At 36.3% G+C, this 22,513-nt stretch overlaps 4 protein-coding genes across 14 annotated transcripts; 2 read left to right on the top strand and 2 right to left on the bottom strand.

The window, feature by feature from the left end:
- Positions 1-18: 18 nt before the first annotated feature.
- On the bottom strand, positions 19-3,162 carry LOC111805350 (rhomboid family protein). Of its 2 annotated transcripts, none has more exons than XM_023690396.2 (6): positions 2,898-3,162; positions 1,671-1,741; positions 1,552-1,601; positions 940-1,446; positions 763-853; positions 19-351 (listed from the first exon to the last, which is right to left on the bottom strand). In XM_023690396.2, the coding sequence occupies exons 1-6, from the start codon at positions 3,037-3,039 to the stop codon at positions 265-267; spliced, it is 948 nt and encodes a 315-aa protein (XP_023546164.1). In that variant the 5' UTR covers positions 3,040-3,162; the 3' UTR covers positions 19-264. The 2 variants fall into 2 exon arrangements, with proteins under 2 accessions (XP_023546164.1, XP_023546165.1); XM_023690397.2 differs by having other exon boundaries at positions 1,671-1,748; positions 2,898-3,057.
- An 837-nt stretch (positions 3,163-3,999) lies between these two features.
- KEA6 (K+ efflux antiporter 6) lies at positions 4,000-11,672 on the top strand. Its single transcript, XM_023690384.2, has 20 exons — positions 4,000-4,433; positions 5,012-5,055; positions 5,227-5,285; positions 5,380-5,455; positions 5,549-5,610; positions 5,681-5,756; positions 5,869-5,943; positions 6,799-6,870; positions 6,953-7,036; positions 7,316-7,384; positions 7,497-7,574; positions 7,669-7,757; positions 8,353-8,449; positions 8,564-8,617; positions 9,223-9,318; positions 9,423-9,611; positions 9,701-9,778; positions 10,606-10,650; positions 11,054-11,143; positions 11,249-11,672. The coding sequence occupies exons 1-20, from the start codon at positions 4,190-4,192 to the stop codon at positions 11,330-11,332; spliced, it is 1,761 nt and encodes a 586-aa protein (XP_023546152.1). The 5' UTR covers positions 4,000-4,189; the 3' UTR covers positions 11,333-11,672.
- Positions 11,673-11,755: 83 nt separating this feature from the next.
- On the top strand, positions 11,756-17,344 carry LOC111805347 (homeobox protein ATH1). Of its 9 annotated transcripts, none has more exons than XM_087128234.1 (8): positions 11,756-11,774; positions 12,826-12,927; positions 13,958-14,154; positions 14,743-14,840; positions 15,238-16,377; positions 16,459-16,814; positions 16,918-16,978; positions 17,058-17,344. In XM_087128234.1, exons 5-8 carry the CDS (start codon positions 15,463-15,465, stop codon positions 17,148-17,150), a joined length of 1,425 nt encoding a protein of 474 aa, XP_086984360.1. In that variant the 5' UTR covers positions 11,756-11,774; positions 12,826-12,927; positions 13,958-14,154; positions 14,743-14,840; positions 15,238-15,462; the 3' UTR covers positions 17,151-17,344. The 9 variants fall into 9 exon arrangements, with proteins under 9 accessions (XP_086984360.1, XP_086984361.1, XP_023546153.2 ...); XM_087128235.1 differs by lacking the exon at positions 11,756-11,774 and adding an exon at positions 11,993-12,725 and having other exon boundaries at positions 14,743-14,906; XM_023690385.2 differs by lacking the exon at positions 11,756-11,774 and adding an exon at positions 11,993-12,725.
- A 143-nt stretch (positions 17,345-17,487) lies between these two features.
- Positions 17,488-21,817, bottom strand: NDL2 (N-MYC downregulated-like 2). 2 transcript variants are annotated; one of them, XM_023690392.2, is made up of 11 exons: positions 21,540-21,817; positions 20,720-20,819; positions 19,877-19,974; positions 19,531-19,619; positions 19,297-19,357; positions 19,101-19,187; positions 18,948-19,025; positions 18,596-18,652; positions 18,403-18,458; positions 18,120-18,255; positions 17,488-18,014 (listed from the first exon to the last, which is right to left on the bottom strand). In XM_023690392.2, the coding sequence occupies exons 1-11, from the start codon at positions 21,597-21,599 to the stop codon at positions 17,793-17,795; spliced, it is 1,044 nt and encodes a 347-aa protein (XP_023546160.2). In that variant the 5' UTR covers positions 21,600-21,817; the 3' UTR covers positions 17,488-17,792. The 2 variants fall into 2 exon arrangements, with proteins under 2 accessions (XP_023546160.2, XP_023546163.2); XM_023690395.2 differs by having other exon boundaries at positions 20,716-20,819; positions 21,540-21,559.
- Positions 21,818-22,513: the final 696 nt, after the last annotated feature.

Raw genomic sequence — 22,513 nt, forward strand, 5'->3', positions numbered from 1 at the left:
ATAGATGAATCTTTCAGCTTAAAAAGCAAAACGTATTAGCATTAATTTCCAATTTTGAAACTGACGTTATCATTACAATGCAATTCTTATAAACAGAAGCCATTCTCCACGAAAATCGTAGCACTCACAATTTTCTTTCCCAAGCATCAGAGTATAAGCAAAATTTGGAATCCATAACGTGCTTCTGGCAAAGTGTTCCCAAGCAAAACGTGTGTGCTTTGAGGGACTTATTCTCATTTTGAAAGTCTTGAGGTGTTGTCCATCTCAAGCTCCATACTTGGGGGCCTTCCAAAGCTTAAAAGCTACCTCATGTATAAATCTATCTGCAGGTATCACGAGGTTGCTGCCTTGCTGAAAAAGAAAGGATCCTCTAATAAATGCCTCAAACCATCCAATCAAGCACAGGCCAGGAAAACCAGATTTGAAGAGTAATCATAAGTTCATATTCATGAAGAGAATACATGGAATTCAATTCTTGCATTATGTCAAGCTGAAAAATCCTCATATCATGCAAGCAACATAATAATGATGTAAGAATAATGCATCCCCATGTAATTCCAGAATTTAAGATGATTTTCCAACATAAACATTATAATCATGTTAGAAGTTGAGCTCGTCAAGACTAAGAGACCATCCTATTGCTTAAGGCAGCACAAAGCCTCAGTAGTTCAAAGGCCAACCAAGATGACATACATTTCCATGGATGAATGCACGAAACAATGAAAGGCATGGAAGCAATAGGAGAAAAATATTGAACTTCACCTCTTTAAACTCCTTGAAAGAAAATGTTTCTGCTTTATCTTTGCGGGTTACTCCATATTGCCACTGAGCAGCTAACATGGGTGAATGATGCCTTGTTATCGGATAATGCAAGAGATATCAGCCAATAAAATTTTGAAAACCCATCAATCCAAAGAAAAACCATTAATTTTGACTCACCGAACATCATTCCGTGAGACCTCCCCCATCATCGTGTAACTTTGACAGGGAAAGAGTGCTGACAAATCAGAATTTTTCACATCTTTGGAAGTCAAAACAGACAAGTTGCATTCATCATCCTTAAAGACATTTCCATAGCTCATCACAAGGGACAAGTGCAAACGGGAACCAATTTCTGATCCAGGCTGAGCCTTTTGCAATATATCACCAACCAAAGCATCAATATATTTCATATCATCCGAAGTTGTTTTGTCTTTCTCGCCATTAACTTTGTCGCCAACTCCCATATGTACAAACAAAAAATCAAACTCGCTTGTATCTTGTATCTTTCCATCTTGAAAACCAAGCTTCTTCAGCAATTCAGAGGCCACAAAGTCAACTGGTGGCAACCCAAGATGGTTCATTTGCATCAACTCCTCCAGTCGCAACAGGGACACACCAAGTTCAGAGCCCAGATATTGCACGCTTGAACTATTTGTCAGTATTGCAGCTTTCATTCCCATGAACCTAAAGTAGCAACACAAAACCACCAGCCAAGTTGTTCATAAACCAACCACAGGGATTCATCCTACTCATGACATCAACTGAACAGATACCATAAGGATAAACTACCTTTCAGGTATGGACTTTTTCTGACTACTTCCTTCGCAGCCATCTCCATTCTGAAAAACCAAATATTATCTTTCATTGTAAAATTAGTCCTTGGTGCTCAAAGAGAAGAAATATCATACCTTATTGATGAATGGGTCACATGCATCGAATAGAAGCGCAAGCTCCCGAATCATCCTTTTTTCCTCACTCTCTGCAATCTAAAACATCAAATGAATCCCAATACGAGGAAGATATGAGGGAAGGCCAACAAAATCCTTTCAGTAGCCCGTACAATAAGTTAAGTAATTAAATAAACTATTGCCTTCACTCAGGTTATATATGTTTGGATCAATAAATAGAAGTTCTGATAATATGGGAAGGAAAAAAAACACCTGTATCTAAGCGAAATGCCTAATAACAAGGTTGCTTAACAAAATTATCCTCCATCCCTCATTTTCCATACTTCATATTCACCGAAATGGTAGCCATAAGCCTGAGAAAACATGGACGATAGTGGACCTGTAACGGCCCAAGCCCACCGCTAGCAGATGTTGTCCTCTCTGAACTTTTCCTTTCAGACTTTCTCTTAAGGTTTTTAAAAGGCGTCTGCTAGGGAGAGGTTTCCATATCCTTATAAAGGGTGTTTCGTTCTCGTCCCCAACCAATGTGGGATCTCACATTCCACCCCCTTCAGGGCCCAGCGTCCTCGCTGGCACTCGTTCCTTTCTCCAATCGATGTGAGACCCCCCGCCATATCCACCCCCCTTCGGAACCAGCATCCTTGCTAGCACATCACCTCATGTCCACCCCCCTTCGGGGCTCAGCCTCCTCGTTGGCACATCACCCGGTGTCTAGCTTTAATACCGTTTGTTACGGCCCAAGCCCACCGCTAGTAGATATTGTCCTCCTTAGGCTTTCCCTCAAGGTTTTTAAAATGCATTTGATAGGGAGAGGTTTCCACACAAGGTATTTCATTCTCGTCCCCAATTGATGTGGAATCTCACAAAAAGAATATATCATATTCAACTCCCGAATGATGGCATCATGTAACTAGAGTTGGCTCATGAATCATATCGCCCCAATCTTCAAAATCGAACTCTCCTCCCTAATGGGTCGAAAATTAACCAACGTCGATCAAAACCTAGAATCGATTCCATTAAGAATGGCTTTCGGAGTAACATTTTCCGTGGCACAAAGAATTGACGATTGGCAAAGTAATTTGTGGGTTTAATTTCGAACGATGAGTAATTCTCTTGCTTACAAAGAAACTAAATTCAATCAAGTCAACAGAAAATTAAATTAATAAAGAGACAGTAGAAAGATAAACAAGATGAAAAGCATAAGCAAGCGAGAGGCGGTGATAGAACCTGAAGGAGGAGCATTGGGAAGTGACAAAAACCCACAGGAAGCTAGCGATGCGAGTGCATGTAGATGGGTATGAGATTGATCAACAAAGCGAGCCAACCCATCACCGAAAATAACTAGAGCTCGACTGGGTTTATCCGCCATTTCTGCGAGACGGCCGATTGGAAAGGGCTCGAAAGCGAAGCTTAGAGAGCGCGCGGAGGCGGTAACTGGAAAATTGGTATCGGAATTGGAATTGGAATGCGAAGACAAATAAAGCGTATAAATATATTCCCTAAACTCTTCGCTGTCCAAATGAACGGCAACCATAGCGGCCTTTTTCTTTTCTCTTCTTTTCTTTTTTCTTTTTTTTTTTTTTACTTTTTTTTTTTTTTCCCTTTTAAGTTTTAAGATTCTCCAATTTCAGGTGAAATTATTATTAAAATTCAAATAAAACTAATTATCAATATACTAAAAAATCAAAATGTATTTAACCTAACCATAGTATCGTTTACGACAAGCCAACCTAGCAATGCTTCCTCACTCGTGATCACTTCTCCCGTGTGCCAAATATTTGAATACTTTATTCTATAAGTTGATGAACTCGAAAAAAAATTAAACATTTTAACATGATGCATTTGAAAAAAAAAAAAAAACTAAACTTGTTGACAGAAATTAATATGAATATAACCATAGATAAAACAGTAATTACAATCTAAGAGTTACCATTTATAAATCTGCGAGTGTGTATCGAATAATATACTAAAGGCAATATGTATACCGATAAAAAATAAATATATATTAGAGAGTTTAAGAATTAAAATATATATTTTAAAAATTTATGATCAAAATAGAAATAATTTTTAAAATTAACCGATGAAAATGGAAAAAAATGTTTCTAACTGTCTCCCACCCCCTTTTTAAGTGAATATTGGTTGTGGGCGGGTAAAATAAATATCTTGACATGAAATATAGATCTCTTCCAACCTATTAAACTTAAATAATAATAATAATAATAATAAATAGATACGCGCGATCGAGAACCGCCAAAAGGCGCACATGCGGCTGGGTTCGCGGCGTTGAACAACGGTTCGTAGACTACACATTGACCCATTATCTCTGGTCTGGTTAGCCACTGACTCCTGCTTCAACCCCTACCGTCTCTCTTCCACTCTCCCCCTTTCTCTCTCTCTATCTGGTTTATTTATTTCACATTCCCCCATTTCCTCAATCTCCCGAATCCTTGTCTTCTCATCCTCTCCATTTCTCTCGCATGGTGACCAATTAGCCGCCAACATTCCCTAACCACTCTGCAATGTTGAAGCTATCATTCTCACCTGTCCGCATTTTCATCTTCCTCTTCGTCGTTTCTTTCTTCTTCTCTTCGCGGTTGCTTCCTTCCACCGCCCTTCCCCTCTCCGACTCGGATCAGCCGCTTCTTGCTAACGCTACTCTCCAGTCCAATAACGTATCCAGTCCGAGGAATAAGGAGGGTAGTTTTGCAGACATAATTGATCGTGCTTTGGAGAATGAGTTCAAGGACAATGACCAGAATGAAGGTTAGTAGATCTTAGATCTCGTTTGCTCACTCGATTGTGTTAGGGTTTTGATTAGTTTGTTATAGCTGAGTGCGGTTATAATTCGGAATCCAAGTTAATTGTCGGATGCGGCGATGTTGGAACGATTTTGGCATGGTTTCTTCAGCTCTAGGGGTTATGTGGTTTACTTTTTTTGTTTTCCACGAAGATCCTGGCAGTAGGACAAGATAGATGAATAATTTTGATCTGGCGTGTTCCAATTTTGTAGCTATTGGATACGCAATTCCTTTGCTCAGTAAGAGGATGCTAATACGAAATTTGTCTGTAATTACAACTGCTGTCTGAATTTTTCTTTCTGTCTGTTCGGTATGAGCTTTTCTATTGTATCATTTAGATCAATGCTTATTGATCCCGTCCGTTATTTCTATCCTTCTATTGTTCACGTTTTTTACTTCTTTTCTTAAATGTTCTAATAAATTGAGATAGTTATCCAATGCACTGTAGGTGTATATTGTTGACGGCTTCATTATTGCAGCTCATATGATGTTAGTATCTTCTATCTTCTGTTTGAGTAATCATTTCTCTCTCTTGTATTTCAGAAATTGATTCAGGAAGCTTCAACAACAGCGTAGCAGAGAAGCAGGTTGGTGGTGATATATATCTTTGTTTTAATGTTGCAACCATTATTTTTTAATACTTTTGAGCACAAAACGTGAATTATGGATCTTATTCGCACGAGTAAATTACACTATTTCAAGCATATGGACACAAGAATGTGCTGATTTGGTCCTCATTGATTGGCTTTGTTAATCAGGCAATTCTGGAGACTGTGGCAAGGGTAAAGTCAAAGAAAAATGATACGAAAGAGGAAAAGTATATGCTTCTAACTTTAGTATTACATTTCACTTTCAGGCCATGCTACTGAATTAAGCGTGCATTTCCCTAAATACTTGTGTTTCTAATTTAGGTTTCAGCTTCAAAATGTTTTCAATTTGGACAATGATAATAGAGCTGAAGATACTCCTACATTGATTGATCGAAAGGTATGGCCATTTCATTTTTTGTATGTATTCTGTGTCAGACATTCATTTTGTGCTGGGAGGTTGCTGAATTTTTTTTTTTTTTTTTTTTTTCAGGATAATGTGTTTATCATATCTAACTTCAAGTCTAAATATCCAGTGCTACAACTAGACTTGAGGTATGTTTTATTTCGTACAATTGTTCCCAAGTAACAACTGATATTACCCTCTGATTTTGTGCGTTGGCAGATTGATCTCAGACTTGGTTATCGTAATTGTCTCTGCAACCTGTGGTGGCATTGCCTTCGCCTGTGCTGGACAACCAGTATGATTATTTTTTTACCTTAGCTATTTGATGGTGAATAACAATTTTAGGATGATCTGATTTCCATGATATGGACAATACAATATATATAACCTGTGTTATATTTTATCAGGTTATAACTGGATACCTTCTAGCAGGATCTATTATTGGACCTGGAGGATTTAACTTTGTCAGTGAAATGGTGCAAGTACGTTGCTCCCGAATCTATTATTTATGATTTTCCAGGGCTCTTTTTTTCCTCTGCCCAAAATTTGGAAAACAACTTTTACATTTGGCATGCTATTTTGAGTGCATGTCCTCGATTCTTCATGTTTTATACATGTCTTCAGTGCTGAAAATGGAACATTCAGGCTTTATAGCTCATCTGAGAAGATTGGGGGCAAAATTCTTGATCTCTTCATGAGATCTTCTCAGATGAACAGGAAAAAAAAAAAAAAAAAAAAAAAAAAAAAAAAAAAAAAAAAAAAAAAACCCTATCCCTTTTATTTGTGATTTTTGTTTCAGATCCAAAGTTTAAATGCTGAACAATCAATGTGTAGATAGGTCATGGTAAAAGAATGGGCATTGCTGCATTTTGGATTATTTTCTGGAATTCATAAAAATTGGAAGCTGATTATTTTCACGCTCATTGACCTTTTAACCAAGTTTCTTTAGGTTGATTCTAATTTGTTAGGTCTACAGATAGGGTAGTTGTTAGATAATTAGTTGTTATGAAAGGTCGGTTATAAATAATGTAAGGGAAGTAGCGGTTTTCCATCAAAAGAAAAAAGAAAAAAAAAAAGAAGGTTCGGATGAATTTCTTGTGAGGTTTTTTATTGAACAGAGGTAGCCATCTCCTAAGCTATAACTCTGGCACTATCTTTCTGGATTTTACCACTCTGACGGTGTTTTGTCTATGAAAATCATACTGATATAGTTGTCTCTTGTGATGGTTATTGAGAGAAAAATGACATTTGTTTTGATTTCTTTTCATGTTGCCTTTACCAACAGCCTTATCCTTTCTTTTGTCCTCAAGTTCCTTCTTATTGACTTCTGTGTTTAGGTTGAAACGGTAGCTCAATTTGGTGTAATTTTTCTTCTTTTTGCACTGGGGTTGGAGTTTTCAACAACTAAGGTCAATCTTATTTCCATTCAATGTCATTCATAAATGTTTATAAAATCATGATACATTTGCTAAGCCTAATGCTGTGTTTTAGCTTCGAGTTGTTCGTGCAGTTGCTGTTCTTGGTGGCTTGCTCCAAATTTTCCTATTTATATGCCTCAGTGGGATCACAGCCTCGGTAATAACTAGTGGCTTCTCTGAATTATATCTTTTTTCCGGTTAACAGCAAATCCAGATGATCGTCTTGTTGACTACCTTATTTTTGCCTGTTGAATTAATTAGTTAGTTTGGATCCTGCTCCTGGCATTGGTTCTAACGCTCACCTTTCCTATTTTTGCATGCCTTCTCTCATAATATACTTTTCATATTTTATTTTATTGATAAATTTTTATAATAAAGTTTCATAGGACTCTTTTCTTTCACTTTAACTTCAGCAGTTCTGACTTTTTTTTTGCAGTCATGCGGTGGGAGTGCTTCTGAAGGAGTATTTGTTGGAGCATTCCTATCAATGTCCTCAACAGCAGTGGTAGGATATTGTATAAATTTTTTGAATGCATGAGAGTGCCAACATTCACTGGCATGGTTTATGGCCTATGTTCTTGTCTACATGATAAAATAACTACTGTCTTGGATTGTAGGTTCTGAAGTTTTTGATGGAAAAGAACTCGACTAATGCTCTTCATGGACAAGTCACAATTGGCACCCTTATCTTGCAGGCAATGTTTTTTTTTTTTTTTTTTCCTTCATTTAACCTTGACCTCATAGGGGAGACAATTATTACCTAACTAATCTGTTTTCTTGGCCTTGCAGGACTGTGCTGTTGGGTTATTGTTTGCTTTGCTTCCAGTATTGGGTGGGAATTCTGGTATTCTTAAAGGAGTGATGTCCATGAGTAAAGTGTAAGTATAAGCAGGGATTTGTTAAACACATGAGCGAACCTTCAATTGTAGTTGTTATGTTGTCAAACAAACGTAGTAGGATCAAATAGTTTTGTCATGAGAATAATCAAGGTGCACACATGCTGGCCCAAACACTCGCACATATAAAAAAATCTAACAACAATTTAAATTATTGGGCTTAATGCTGTTAGAGGTGTGTTCATTTTAGAACACTTTAGGTATGGACTCGAGGGTTGTCAAAAATGTTTGGGATTAAGGAGCTTTGGGATATGTTTGGTTTGGCTACAAACTTGTGGAGTTCAAAGGTTAAGTTTAACCTCCTTTGAGTTTGTGTGTCATTCCTTGTGAGGTTTATGTTTATTCTAAAAAGAGAGGAAGTTGGTGCATTAAACCATATTGTGTATTTATTACCTGAATCACATGGAACTAGCCTTTTATGCTTTTTGCAGATGGTTAATTATTCTTGATGTTTTAATTAAAAATCCTTTATTACTAAAGGAAGAACGGTAACTGGTTTTGTAATGACTTGTAAATTATGAGATAAATTGTGGTGTATGAATCTTATATTTATGAGGTTTTATATTTTCTCAACCAGGTTGGTGATCTTGGTTACTTTTTTGGTTGTTTTGTCAATTTTATCCCGTACATGTGTTCCTTGGCTTTTAAAGTTGATGATAAGTCTATCATCACAGGTATGCTTTATTGCATCGATACATTTATTATTCTATGGAATTTATAAACGCGATTTAACAATTGGACAATTTTCAGAAGTTCAGATGCATTTTCTATGTTATTTTTCTCTGCAGACCAATGAACTCTATCAATTAGCGTCAGTGGCGTTCTGCTTGCTTGTAGCGTGGGTCAGTATCTACTTCCCTTGTTCTGTGTGAGTTTGATTGTATGCATATGCGAAGGTGTCATTTTGAATTGTCATCATTTCTATTATTCAGGTTAGTCTTGCATATTATAAAGTTTTAGTCTTTTTAATAAAAAAACCAAACTTTCATTTTGGAACATGAAATTCATACAAGGCATATGAAAAGACAGCCCGCACAGGAGGAGCCCTAACCCACTAAATGGGCCTCCAATCCAAAAGAATAACACACCTAACTAATTATTACGAAAGACCTTAGAGGCCACCCTCCACAAGGAGGTATTAAACTAAAAAAATTTCAAAAGAACACACCAAATACACCTCAAAACCTTAAAAAACAAAAGAAAAGAATCTGTCGAAGTACTTCATTTATTTATCCTTTAAAATGGAAAGAACAGCACAACTTCCTCTTATTGGCGCCTTTTCTTCTTCTTCTTCTTCTTTTAAAATATAACTCTTTGAAGCATGTGTACTTCAGTGGGGATCCCATGTCTATATGATGAACTTGTATAATTTTGTTGGTCACAATATGATTGACTGAAATTATTTTTTGGATGTATTTTCTGTTATTAACTATTTTTACAATTTCAGTGTAGTGATAAGTTAGGGCTAAGTCTAGAATTGGGTTCCTTTGCTGCTGGAGTGATGATATCGACAACTGATCTTGCTCAACACACACTTGAACAAGTAAAGTATTCCATGCTTTGTTTCAAGAGATGCATGACTTAATTGTAATGTTACAAGTCATGCATTGATTCCTATTGAGTGATTTTATAATTGATTGTCTACAGATAGAGCCTATAAGGAACCTTTTTGCGGCCCTTTTTCTTGCCAGCATTGGAATGCTGATCCACGTTCAGTTTTTGTGGAACCATGTTGATATATTACTAGCAGCTGTTATACTGGTGATAATTGTAAAAACAATTGTAATTAGCACAGTGGTGAAAGGATTTGGATATAACAACAAGACATCAGTTTTGGTAAGGTTATATTACTATATCCTCGGCATTCGTCCAAAATTCATGGTATGTTGTAATCAGTCCTCTGGATATTGATTTTTGATGTGTAGGTTGGAATGTCACTGGCTCAGATTGGAGAGTTTGCTTTTGTTCTTCTCAGCCGTGCTTCTAATCTTCATCTAGTTGAGGTCAGTGCGGTTATACTGCTTCTCAAGAAAAACATTAATGAGATGCATGAAAAAAATTCTCCTGCTAATCATAAATCATATTGCATGATCTCTGAGATCCTTGGGGCGTTTGGGTGTGGGTTCAGTTTCTTAAGCCTAGACTTAGGAAGTCTGGCAGTGGCGGGTTTAATTTGTGAGTATAGAAAGTCTGGATTGAAGACAATTGTGTTTGGTGTACAAGTTTATGAAAACTATACATTAAATGAATAATTGGGACTCAAATTTACTTAAGTTTCTCAAAAACAGAATGTTTTTCTTATTATTCAAATATGACCAAGTTCAAAGTTAAAATCGTTTCTTCAAATTTATTTTGATAGGAGAGAGGTGTTTCTTTGAATTGTGTTATTTTAATTGACTAGCTTCAAAATGAAGTACTATATATTTGTGCTATCTTAATGTGATCAAGTTTAAACTACTTTTGGTACTTAATATTGTGAATCAAATACTTTCTTTAATATGGCTAATTTAATCTTAACTATAATTTATTTTATTCAGTTCAAAATTAAATACTGCTTAGTTTGATTACTTATTTTTCTTCTTGAGAAAATTTACTTTCAATGCCTTGAATATGGCTAATCTTATATATATGTATATATAGTTTTAATATGCTAACTTAAAAATTAAATACTCCAAAATTTACCGTTCTATTCATTTTTAAATTACTTGAAAATATTGTTAAGATCACTTAGTTTAATAATGTGTGTATTTTTTAAACTATTCTTATTTAAAAATGGATAAATGATAAGAATAATATTTTTTACTAAATACTGATGCTATGACAATTTCAGGGGAAATTGTATCTACTGCTTATTGGGACCACAGCTCTCAGTCTGGTGAGATGTAATTCAGTTCTGTATGTGTGTACGTGTGCGCATACGTAGTATGGTTATGATCTATTACATCAATTTCTTTTCTCAGCACGGCTGTTTTATTAGACTTTTTATTTTATTAGATTAGTTTGAGTTATCTGCTGTGGTGTTGATCTTTTTAAGATAACAATTATACTTGAGAATTATGAATAATTTAGAAATAGCTGAAAGTGTGTTGACTCTTCTCCTATGCGTTTGATAACAATTACTTAAGATTGTTTGAATGCTAAAAATCTTTCTTATATGATTTGTATTTTTATAAAATGTTAATGTCTTTTTGCATGAGCACGTGTTCACCATTATATTTATGATCAATTATCTCAAGAAATAAACTTCTGGATGGGGCATTTGTGAACATTTTGTGCAGGTGACAACTCCTTTTCTTTTCAAGCTGATACCAGCTGTAGTGCATTTAGGCGTGCTATTGCGATGGTTCTCTCCAGATAGTCTCGTTGAGGTAGAAACTTTTTACTTAAATTTGGCTCCTAGAACTGCTTAATACGCCACTATTTGTTATCAGCTTGATCAAAATTTATCTTTATTTTTCCTCGTGATAATTCAGATTGGATTTAAAGGAGACATCATCCGCTCAGACAGTGTAAAGCAGCGGGCAATGTTGATAGTCCAGGGACCTCATGATTCATGACAGTGATACTCTGATTGTATGTCAATTGAAAATGAAACGATCATTTTCTGCTGGAGGAGTCAAATTCTGGGCTGCTTATCATCCCCCATGTGCAAGTGAAGTCGATTGAACCAATCTGTATATTTCATGTTTTTCTAGCATCATATAAAAGCGTGTCCAGAATCATTTTTTTGTTACACTCAACTGACCTTTAGATAAGGAAAAATCAGATAGAGGAACTGTGGGGCCAGTTACTGTAGAGGAACTACTATTGTATTTGTCTTCACTATGACCTGATTCTTTGTAAAATGTATTATAGTTTGGATATTTATAATGAAATTGGTACCCTCCAAAATGATCACTTCGCTGTTTCTTTTTTGCAGTGTCAATATTGATTTTTACCAAGTTGTCACCTTCAAGACTCTTCATCAGATGCTCATCAGCGAAAAAAAGGTCCAAGGCTGTAAGTCCATCGATTCCCACCCCCCACCCCCACTAAACACACAAATTTTAAATTATGGAGTTTCAAAATACAGATATCAAAACAGGTAATTAACTAAATTAGCTGAATAAATAAATGATCGTGAAGCACGTGAACTCTCATAAACTAGTTGAGTTGCGCACATAACATATCATAGTACTTCAATTTATATGCAATCGTATTTAAAAATTAAAATAATAATAATAATAAATCGGAGAAGTGATAAATGGGCCGCTTTTAAACTAATGGGCTTGAATAAGTAGTATGGCGCAACTGGGCTACAGTTTACAACATGGGCCATACAGTAGTTCTGCGATAATGGCACTCTTGTAATTTATGCAGAGAACAGGGGTGAATTCGTATACATCATAAAATCGGGACGCCAATATATATACATATATTTATTTCTTTAAAGGACAAAATCATTATTTTTTTAATCTTAATACAACTCAACTAGTTAACACTTATCATGGATCAGTATTCAAATTCACAAACTAAAAATTAAAAATGGCATACTCCTAATTTCTGGTTTCTTTTTTGGCAATTTAAGTTAATAAATCTAGGTCAATATTTATTATTTGTGATATTTTATTTACATATTAAAAGAAAAATAGCCTGTATTGGTTGATGGGTGTTTGTGTCTTTTCAACTGAGCACGCACTGAGTCTGAGTCATGGGAAGGGTCCGGATATTGGTCATCCACCTTGGGACCTCTCTCTGAATCCGATTGCGAAGCTGTCACGAGGTTTCTCAACTTGTCCAATTTTGGGCGAATTGAGTTGCTCTAATCATGCGGTCGAAATTCATCGATGTTCAAAGAAAAACATCCCCAAAATCCCTTTTTCTGCGTCAAAATTGTTTGCTTCTACGAATGAAGCCCAGTTTGTGGGTTCTGAATTACACAAAAAACCAAACATTAGTAGAGAAGAAAAGGTAGCAATCAGTATTCCCTTTTAGTAGTACGAAGGGCTACGAGACATTGAATTTGAACTCTTCTTTTTCTTTTTCTTTTTCTTTTTCTTTTTCTTTGCAGTGTCCATTGGCAGCATTTCTCTGTTTGGGTTTGCAGGCAACCAAGCAAGTAGCAGCAGACCCCACACCCCCCGGTTTTTTCACACTCAACCATGTGGTAATGGTAAGAAAATTTCATATATTTTACTGTCAATTTCTCTGAGTTTTTCCTTTTTCTTTTTTGTCATTGTGCTGTCAAACACCTTTGCTCTTTGAAATCAATCTCGAGCTTTGAGTTACTCTTCACCATCCAACGTGGAAGCTGAATGATAATTACACTTGAGTTTAATGAATGTACTGTCTTTTCTCTTTAATCCTTTCAACAACCGTACTCTTTGAAGCATATTTTGTCCATTAACTCTCGCGTTAAGGACACCCTTCTCTTCCTTTCTTACTTGGGTAATCATTAAAAACCCACTTTGTAAGAGAGAGAGGGGTCTGACTTCAGAGCGACAATTGGGATGCTTACAAATTAAACCCATTAAATGGTTTCACTTACCAAGCCTGCAGTGCAGAGAAAAGGCAGAACCCACAAGGCATTCTCTCGAGTAACAGCTCGATGGAAGAGTTGCTCGAGCATTGAGGTTGTAGGTCCACATTATTTCCTTTAGTTATTTCTGGTTATTGCCCAAATCCCATTATAGCTTCTTGGTCAGAGCTCAAAAGAAGATCAGAGAAAAGATTTAGACAATGGGGGAAAAAGTGGGGTTGTATCACCTCAGATCCAATGGCAGAGCTCTAGATTTAAGAATCGATTGCATTGTTTCATCATCATGTTGTTACTTAATGGATAAACATTATGGTTCGAATATGAGCATTAGGGTCACTCTCATAATCCAAGAAGTACATATAGCCAAAACAAGCAGATGGGTATTGGTTTATTGCGACTTGCAGCCATTAAATTCGTCAAAGATATCCCACAAGATTTTCTCGTCAGTTTGGGTTTGCTTGCATCATCATTTTCAGGCTCTTTTCTCTCCCTTTAAACTCTGAGACTATAACTGTTCAAAAGTACACTGGTGAAACAGTAAAGTTTCTCTCTTTTTCACATTTGATTGCCTTTAAGTTGTTTGTTGTTTGATTCTGAAGAAAAAGTGTGATGCATAGTTCCTTTATTTGCTCTTGCATCTCATCACTTTGGTTTTCTTGTTCAGTATAGCTAAAAAGAAAGGGAGTTTTGTCTGAAAAATGGTGCTGAGAAGACTTGGCAGGAACAGAAGTTTCAACAGAGAGAATCCAGATATTTTGATTATGATGATTGCAGTGGATCAGATAATAAGAGGACATGAGCAAGACAAAGGAGATGGCACAGAGAGGAAGGGCATGGGCCCTTTAAAGCCTGTAACAAAGAGTGAGTGGCTCTGCACCCAAGGGCAAATCTCTCTCTCTCTCTCTCTCTCTCCCCACCCCCTGGTTTTCTCTTGTGCGGCTGTTGCTTCTTTCTATCTTTATCTAGTGGGTCCATTTCCTCCATCTCCACCGTCATGCAGAGTTCTCTTGTGGCCTCTTCACTCTCTTTCTTCCTTTTCATGGTTCTCTGAGATGGGTGTCATTCATTTTCCTGAGCTGTACGTATTTTAGCTTTAATGTTTGTGGCCAGAGATTGTGATTATACATCTCCTTGGTGTTCAATACTCCAAACTTAAGCTTCTCGGGGTTTGGACTCTTGAAGCTATTCCATTCTCCTTTATTCATGCAAAATTTTGTATCACTTTTTTCTACCATCGGCTTTATCTTGATTCTCACCATAGGCACCCTTTTCTGGAGAAACAAGAAACTAATTTCTTTTAGTCTTCTCCTTTTGCCTTTTTAGGCTGTCATTGATCTCCTGTGTGTGAAGAAACATGAATTATGTAACCACTGTAGCAATTTTTTTGAGTTTTATACTTTGCAAGCTTGAAGTTCTTCGCTAAGCTATCACATCCATTTATTTGCCTAGAAATTCAGGACCAGTCTACTTTTCAGAAGATCAAGTGTGGGGCTTTCACGTTAAGTTTCTCATCCTATTTTGGATGATAAAGATTTATCAAGTGGAAGGTTGGTTTCTTTGTCATCTCATGTAATCAGTGCCCAATCTTTATGCTTTGGCTTGTGGTTTACAGAGTGAGTTTTGATGTGGACCACTGCTTGTATGTTGTTATGCTTGTTCCCTCTATTGCATTGTGTCGTAATAATTTGTGAAGCTTCCAGGTATGGCTTGTCATTATCTGTAGCATGCTTTTCATTCTTGTGGCAATTGGGTCTAGATATGCATGCTACCACTGCTAATTTCCCTTTCAATATTGAAGTAAATTCTGGTCTAATGTGATTTTGGATATATCTGGATTTAGCTGAAAGTGCTTCTCCTTATCCTTTGAACTGGGAAGGTTTATTTTTTGTTTGGTACAAACAACTTGATGTTGCATTGAACTTAGAAATGCTATTGGAATTGCAGCTTAAACAGTTGGAAAATGACTTGATGAATGCTCTCGGGTGGATATGGCTAAGCCCAAATGACTTCACTTTCAGAACCCAGTCGATATGTCCAATTAATTTGACTGTAATGATCTGAGCCATATTGCAGCTGAATTTCCTTTCCTTTTGACTCTGCGAGAATCTAGATGCTCTGTTCTTACTAGTACTGATATCTGATCAGTTGGGGTTCTTAGTTTCTTCTCCAATGTCGACTGCCCTGCAACAAATCGATCTGGGGGATGCTTGTTCGAGTCCCTCTGGTAATGCTGAGTTTCATAATCAGTTAGCAGGAGCAATTCCTGTTACTTTTTTTCAATCCACCTCTCTTACTCCAGTTAACGTTGTTTGTGAAAATACAAAAGATTCAGCATTTCCAGACCGTCATTTCCAGCCATTAGAAACTTTTAGAACGTGCATCATACCCAGTACCTCTAATGCTTTAAATTCTTCATTTGCAAGTTCTCTGATCTGTGAAGGTGATGAGTCTTTATGTAACTTGAACAACAAGTGGGAAAGCCAGAGGTTTAACTGTATTCAGCAACTTGCAAGGGAGAATCCAGAAAGATCAGATTTTCAGACCATCTCGTCTATGGAAAATCTGAATCAAAATGGCTGGATGCCATCTAATACTATGAACTCCAAGTTATGGAATGAGCTTTCTCTTAGTCTTGCCACATCCAATCCCGTCCTTAGTGGAGGAACCAATTTTCTGGACCAGTATTCACAGTTGACCTTTTCTGGTGCTACTCAGCCTTGCTTGAATAGCACAGAATTAGCCTCGAACCTGAATTCGTGCAACTTCAGGGACCTCTGTCTAAGTTACAGATGTGGTAGTCCTGTTCACCTCTCTCAAGCAATAGCGGGATCGAGATATCTCTCAGTCATTCAGGACGTACTTTCTCAAATTGCAAGCTATCCACTAGAAAGTTCAGAACAAGATAGGCATTTAACATCCACAGTTGGGTTTATGCCATTCTCATCAAGTTTCCTGGATGATAATACAGTTGAATTCGGTTCTGATGTAACTGGTAGATGCAGTTCACAAATTCAAATGGAGATTCAATGGCAAAAACTATCTGGTGATGCCAAGAAATCCCATCTGTTGACTCTACTACAATTGGTTGGTTAACTGAATATAATGGTTCACTGATCTTATAGTCTTTGTACTGTTCTATTACTGAACAACTTGATAATGTTTCAGATTGATGAGAGGTACAGCCAATGCTTGGACGAGATTCATACTGTTACATCTGCATTTCATGCCGCCACTGATTTGGACCCTCGCTTGCATACTCGTTACGCTCTCCAGACAATCACTTCTGTTTATAAAAACTTGAGGGAGAAAATTACTGATTGTATTATTGCTGTGGGGATGCATTCTGACACTATGTGCACCAAGGAGAACGAGAAAACCTTCGAGGCATCATTCATCCAGAAGCAGTGGGCTCTCCAGCAGTTGAAAAGGAAAGATAGTCAATTATGGAGGCCACAGAGAGGCTTACCTGAAAAATCTGTCTCAGTTCTAAGGGCATGGATGTTTCAGAACTTTCTCCATCCGTAAGATTCTGAGACAAATTTGGTTTGCATCTTGAAGTTATGTAAAATAAGTTGAAGGAATGTTTGTTCAATGGAATTGTGTCAAACTGTTGTGATTTTATAGGTACCCCAAGGACACAGAGAAGCATTTACTTGCAGTAAAAAGTGGATTAACCAGAAATCAGGTTCTTGCTGCTTCAGGATTTCCTTGAATTTTCATTTCGTCACCTTTACTGAGTTAATGCCTTTCTTGCACTTGGGCAGGTTTCTAATTGGTTCATCAATGCTCGTGTTCGGCTGTGGAAACCGATGATCGAAGAAATGTATGCTGAAATGAGCAGAAGAAAATCCAGTTAAAACTAGGAAGACCCAGATAAGCATCTGCAGCAATTAGATGTTAGCTTGAACTGTGAATGATTGAGCATTATATAGTGAATGATTAGACAAGTTTATCTCGGACTGAATTCCAGCGTGGATGTAACCACAGTGAACATTCTATATATTCTTTTAAGGCAATCGAAACATTCAACCTGAAGAATTTCTTTTGCTTCGATCTCCTTATTGCTACATATCCAAAGACTAATTAAATGCAATAAATCAAGGGTGAAAAGGAAACATTACTGATCATCACGAACAATCACAAGCTTCATTCTGCAAAGAAAAGGCAAAAGAAAAACATGGTCAGAAGTAGGCGTTCTTTCCATCTAAAAACATTATTTATTTATTGGAAATAAATTATTCTGGGATTTACATTACGGTCCTCCTCCTCCTCTTCAACTAACTCTTTTGATTACAAATGAAAGAATGACAAATTTTGATTTCTGCCTAGAAGTTTTCACTATCAATTATCCTCTTTCCTTCTCTATCTACATCTCACACCTCTCACATTCATGAACTGATGGATTGCCAGAGAAAAAACAAAAAACTATCCAAGTCCTCCAGTACAAATAAATACAAAAAGCGATCTTTATTTTCTTTTCTTCTGCCTCCTTTCATCGTTCAGACTTCCAATGAGATTCTTGTTTTGATTGGCTTCAACTTCAAGCCCATGCTTTCTGGCGAAAGAAGCTCTGGAGCAATGCAAGATGGGCTCAAGGGGCTTCTTGGGCTGACGCTAAAATGAGATGGCCTATACATGCCATATCCCATGAGAAAATACTCCATAGGTATCAACATGGCATCAGGCTGCTCCTCCGTCACCATTGACCCACATGACTGAACCTGCAAATAGAGCTTGCTCGCTTTAGTTCATCGTAGTATAAAACCCGCTTAAAGATTGTAACGTATGAATAATCTCCAAAGAGGAAAAGAAAATTTTGGACATACTTCCACTAGGGCACTGTATCTTCTGTCTAGTTTAACAGTCATGTGGAGGGCCTCTGAATGGAAAGGGGACCTGTCCCCAACAAATATTAATGAACGGCACTTCAGTTTTCGCAACCCTTCTGAAATGTCGGGCCTTCTGCATTAAAGAAAAACAATGTTAAGGAAGGATGACCTCTGACCCTCATACATAATCAAATCATAAAATCTACCCACATCAGAGGGATAACTTGATGAAAAGCACAAATTCTTTAACGCATCAAAAGATTGGAGTTCGATACATTACCCATTCATCGCTTCAAGAAGCCTCCAGACATTTGAACTTTGCCTCTCATCAAGCGACTGTAGAAATAGGACATGTGCATAATGTTTGATCAAACAAATGCTCAACTCTTAAAATTCGTTATGTTTTCCAACTGTATAATAATTGGCAGTTTAAAGTTGCTAAAAGAAATCTAGAAAAATGCTGGATTACTCACTCTTTTGCATGCTTGAACTAAATCAGACTCTGGTACTTGAGAACAACCACGAACTTCCTACGACCAAACAACCAGCAAAGTACAAATGTCCAATCAAACTCAGTTGATAAAGAATAACTCTAGTAAGAGTTTGAATTTCTGTAAGTAACTTGAAGTTGGTTCGTGTTTAGGTTAGGAAGAAAAATGAGTTAAAAAGTTCGTAGTCAGTGTGTAACCTAAGTAATGTGTTTTAAAAGCCTGGATTTAGGTATCCCAAGTTGTATAGGATTTAACACATCCAAAGACTGCGTAAAGGAAAGACCAACATCACGACATAAATTCTGCTGTCTAACCCCAAGCTATTTCAACCTACCTTACTGAAATACCGCTTTAGCAACAACTCCTTCACTACCCCACACATGCCGTAGAAATAAACCAAATTTGACATCACCTGCATTTGGAAAAGTTCGTTTATAAGTTGATTCCAATAAACCAGAAGATGATCACAAAAGTTCAGAAATAAGACCTTATTATACAACCATTCTGTCCAACAGGGTGCTGTGCATATGGGAGAGATCAATATCAAACCATGAACACGATGCCTGTGCTTCATCTGCCACCAACAAGTGAAATCAATATATGAGAGAAATTTCCAAGAGGACTTGAAAAAACAAAGCAGAACAAAAGCAATCACGTGCATGGTGAACAAGGAGAAAACTTACAGCGAAGAGAGTGAGGATGTAAGCTCCAGCAGTAACACCCATACACATCACAGCGCTAAGTCTGGGAGAAAGGGTAAGAAGAAGAGTAAGTCATCGGGTTTGTGCATATCCATTCTAAATCGAGCTCATGAGTAAAACAAATAAGACTTCCACATGTCAGACAAGTGGAATTGTAGGCTATTTGAAGTTTAAGTTGTACTAAATTGAAAATAGCCAAAAGGAATATCAAATTACCCAAAATAGTTAAGAACTTCAGCAATTTGATCTGCTAAGTCATCTGCAGAAAGTACAGGATCATCAGCGCAAATTGCAGCAGCTCCCAACTGCAATAACTCTTGAACAAGGTCCCAATATGAGAAGAATTCATGTGAAAGTAGAAAACAACGTACTTGTTGGCCACACAAAAGAATTATATAATAGGTTATTTTCTACATAGAATAGATAAAAAAGTGTAACTCGCTCATAAAAAGGTACTCACTTAGCTTTGTAATCTATTCTATGTAGAAAACAACCTAATACGTCAAAAAAAAAAAAAAAAAAAAGAGAGAGAGAGATATAAGACAATGCCAATTATACAAACCTCATGTCCAGGAGGGCTGATATGATATACGCAAAAGTTGTGAAGCAATAACGAACAAGCTTCTGGACAAAACATCAATCCTTGGAAGCAGAACATATCTGATAAATAATGAAACATAAGGCATTTAAACATTGGTAAATAACCCGAACAAATCAAAGATAGACACTAAAAGTTCAAAGTTATAAGCCATACATAATTTCATTTCTTTTTAACTCATATTAAAATTTATGGACCTTTGGTTTTCAGATTGCTATGTTTTCATTAAATAACTTATTTTTTCTATCTTGAAAGAATGAGCTTGTCAAATAAAAATAAATGGATTTCAAAAGCGACTATTAAAAGATAGAAGACAAATATGTGGGTGAAACGATTTTTAAAAAAAATAAACCAAAACGACAGATGGTTTCAACCAAAAGGACCGTAGATGATAAAGATAACCAATATTATCGAATCCAAAAGATTCAACAAGTAAAATTGAAAACAAAAATAACCATGTAACGCAAGTAATGAAAAAAAAAAAAAACTACTTATTCTGAAACAAGAAGGAAAAAGTTAAAAAAAAAAACTCTATTATAATCAATCCAAAACTTCAACTTGTGTCTATTTTACTGGAAGATCTACTTTACACTCAAATTATATTTTGGATATTACATTAAAAGCACATCTGACGAGACTGAAAACAAAAAAGATTCATCACTTTTCTTTTCTTGATGACAGGAAACGCCCAAAATCATACACCTTCTTTGACGTGAGTTTAAATCAAAATGTAACTTGTAGTGACCTAACTCAATATAAGCCTACAAAAATGAATAACAATTTACAAGCAACATTCTACATACTCACGATTTAGAGCTAGATCAGGATAAGTAATTAGAGCTGGTTTGTCCTGGTCTCCAACCACAGTGACAGAAACAGCACCATAACAGGTTTTCACAAGATACTCCTGCCATAAACATGATTGGACAAATATTAATTTTTATACGTAATCGCCTGAAATAAAGTGAAGAATTAATCTAATAGTTATTGATGACTTTGCATTCAAATTAGATTATTTCGGTGAAGACAGCTGACACCAACAAAAAATGAGAACTGAAGCACCTAAAAAAAAAAGGCGGCAAGTAGAAGAATCATAAATGAAATACTGTTAAAAGAGGATTACAAAAGCTTAACTATATGGAAATTCATAGTTGAAGACGCAAACAACATAATAGATTAAGCTAGAAAACATAACTGATAGATTCTTTCCATAAAGAAACTTTATCTACCTAAATTCAAAATGTATTTCTAAGCTAGTAAACAACCAACTTCCATCCAATAATGGTATGAAAACACCCAGCGCAAGTGATTCTAAAGAAGACCATTGAATTTCAAAAACAAAGAAAGTAACTCCATAAAATGCAAACGAAAATCAACAGCAACTACCCTTCCAAAACCAAACCAAAATCAACAATGCACAACCAACAAGGAAGGGGACGAATGCAGCCATTAACCCGACACAGAAACCTCGATTAACTTCCACTAAAACGATCATTAATTTCATGAATTCGTCCAAACAAAGCATTATGAACCCCAATTTTTTAGCAAGCATACAAAGAATAAGTTCAAACACGTCTAATCACATGAATTTACACAAATGCGTAAAAGAGACAGAAAATGCAGGTACCTTTCCCCCAGAATAGATCGACTCCATATCCACCGAAACCGAGTCGCTCGAATCCCCCATTTCTCTCTATCCTATATTCTCTCTTTTCCCTCCTTCCCTTCTTCGCCACTCAATACTCAGAATGCTTCTTCTTCCTTTTATATACCACCAAATCTCTTCAACAATTACTCCTACATTATTTGGGATAATTTTTCAACTCGCCGCACCGGATCGTCCGAGTCAAGCCGAGTCACCGACGCCGCGATCCCCCTCATCGCACATTGACAGAAACCTCACGAGCGCCCTGTAACGAACAAACTCTAACTCGATACCGTTGTTGATTTAACCATAGTTAGAAGGCCGACAGTTCAATCGAATTACTAAAATGCTCATAGTCTCCTTTGACAGCAACACGCTTTCCTGCCAGCGAAGGAGGGCCTTACCGTCTTTTCGCTTATATTTTAATTAATAATAAAGAAAGGAATAGTAGGTAGTTAAGCTTTGACTAAGAAGGGATAAAAAAAAGTGTCGCATATTTTATTATGGGCCCCATAATTTGTTTTTACGTTTAATTAAAGTAAAATAATCATTAATATCATAAAGTATATAATGTGTACAAATTTGGGAATTTAAATCAAAAATAATTTCCCTTTATAATATGCTAGTGTAGTTTTGTAATTTATCGCATTGCCTAAAACCAGTGTGTATTTAATGCACATTAATTTTACAGAATCTAATTGTTTTTAATAAATATTGTGCACAAATACAGTTGAGTTTTCAATAATATTTTTGCGCCATTAAATTAAGTTTATTTAATTCGATCGTTCTTATCCAAATGGATTTCATTATCTTTATTGATTAATAAATTTTAAAAACTCATAATATTCTCGATACATTAAATAAATAACTTCGTAATAATAAGAAATGATAAAAAAAAAATAATAAAATTATTTTACTTTTCCGCTATTAATTTAGATGTTGAAAACATTTTTACC

Source organism: Cucurbita pepo, chromosome 11 (genome assembly GCF_057944985.1).
Source record: "Cucurbita pepo subsp. pepo isolate OVF chromosome 11, ASM5794498v1, whole genome shotgun sequence".
In the NCBI taxonomy this organism is placed as follows: domain Eukaryota; kingdom Viridiplantae; phylum Streptophyta; class Magnoliopsida; order Cucurbitales; family Cucurbitaceae; genus Cucurbita; species Cucurbita pepo.

Coding starts and splice junctions, on each gene's coding strand:
- LOC111805350 (XM_023690396.2), bottom strand. CDS start 3,039: ATGGCGGATAAACCCAGTCGAGCTCTAGTTATTTTCGGTGATGGGTTG. Junction 1,602..1,670: donor GTGACCCATTCATCAATAAG/GTATGATATTTC, acceptor TTGGTTTTTCAG/AATGGAGATGGCTGCGAAGG. Junction 352..762: donor CTTTCAAGGAGTTTAAAGAG/GTGAAGTTCAAT, acceptor TTTCTTTTTCAG/CAAGGCAGCAACCTCGTGAT.
- KEA6 (XM_023690384.2), top strand. CDS start 4,190: ATGTTGAAGCTATCATTCTCACCTGTCCGCATTTTCATCTTCCTCTTC. Junction 5,757..5,868: donor TCGCCTGTGCTGGACAACCA/GTATGATTATTT, acceptor ATATTTTATCAG/GTTATAACTGGATACCTTCT. Junction 6,871..6,952: donor TGGAGTTTTCAACAACTAAG/GTCAATCTTATT, acceptor GCTGTGTTTTAG/CTTCGAGTTGTTCGTGCAGT.
- LOC111805347 (XM_087128234.1), top strand. CDS start 15,463: ATGTCGACTGCCCTGCAACAAATCGATCTGGGGGATGCTTGTTCGAGT. Junction 16,815..16,917: donor TTTCAGAACTTTCTCCATCC/GTAAGATTCTGA, acceptor GTGATTTTATAG/GTACCCCAAGGACACAGAGA. Junction 16,979..17,057: donor GTGGATTAACCAGAAATCAG/GTTCTTGCTGCT, acceptor GCACTTGGGCAG/GTTTCTAATTGGTTCATCAA.
- NDL2 (XM_023690392.2), bottom strand. CDS start 21,599: ATGGGGGATTCGAGCGACTCGGTTTCGGTGGATATGGAGTCGATCTAT. Junction 19,620..19,876: donor TCAGCCCTCCTGGACATGAG/GTTTGTATAATT, acceptor GAGTTATTGCAG/TTGGGAGCTGCTGCAATTTG. Junction 18,015..18,119: donor GATACAGTGCCCTAGTGGAA/GTATGTCCAAAA, acceptor CTCTATTTGCAG/GTTCAGTCATGTGGGTCAAT.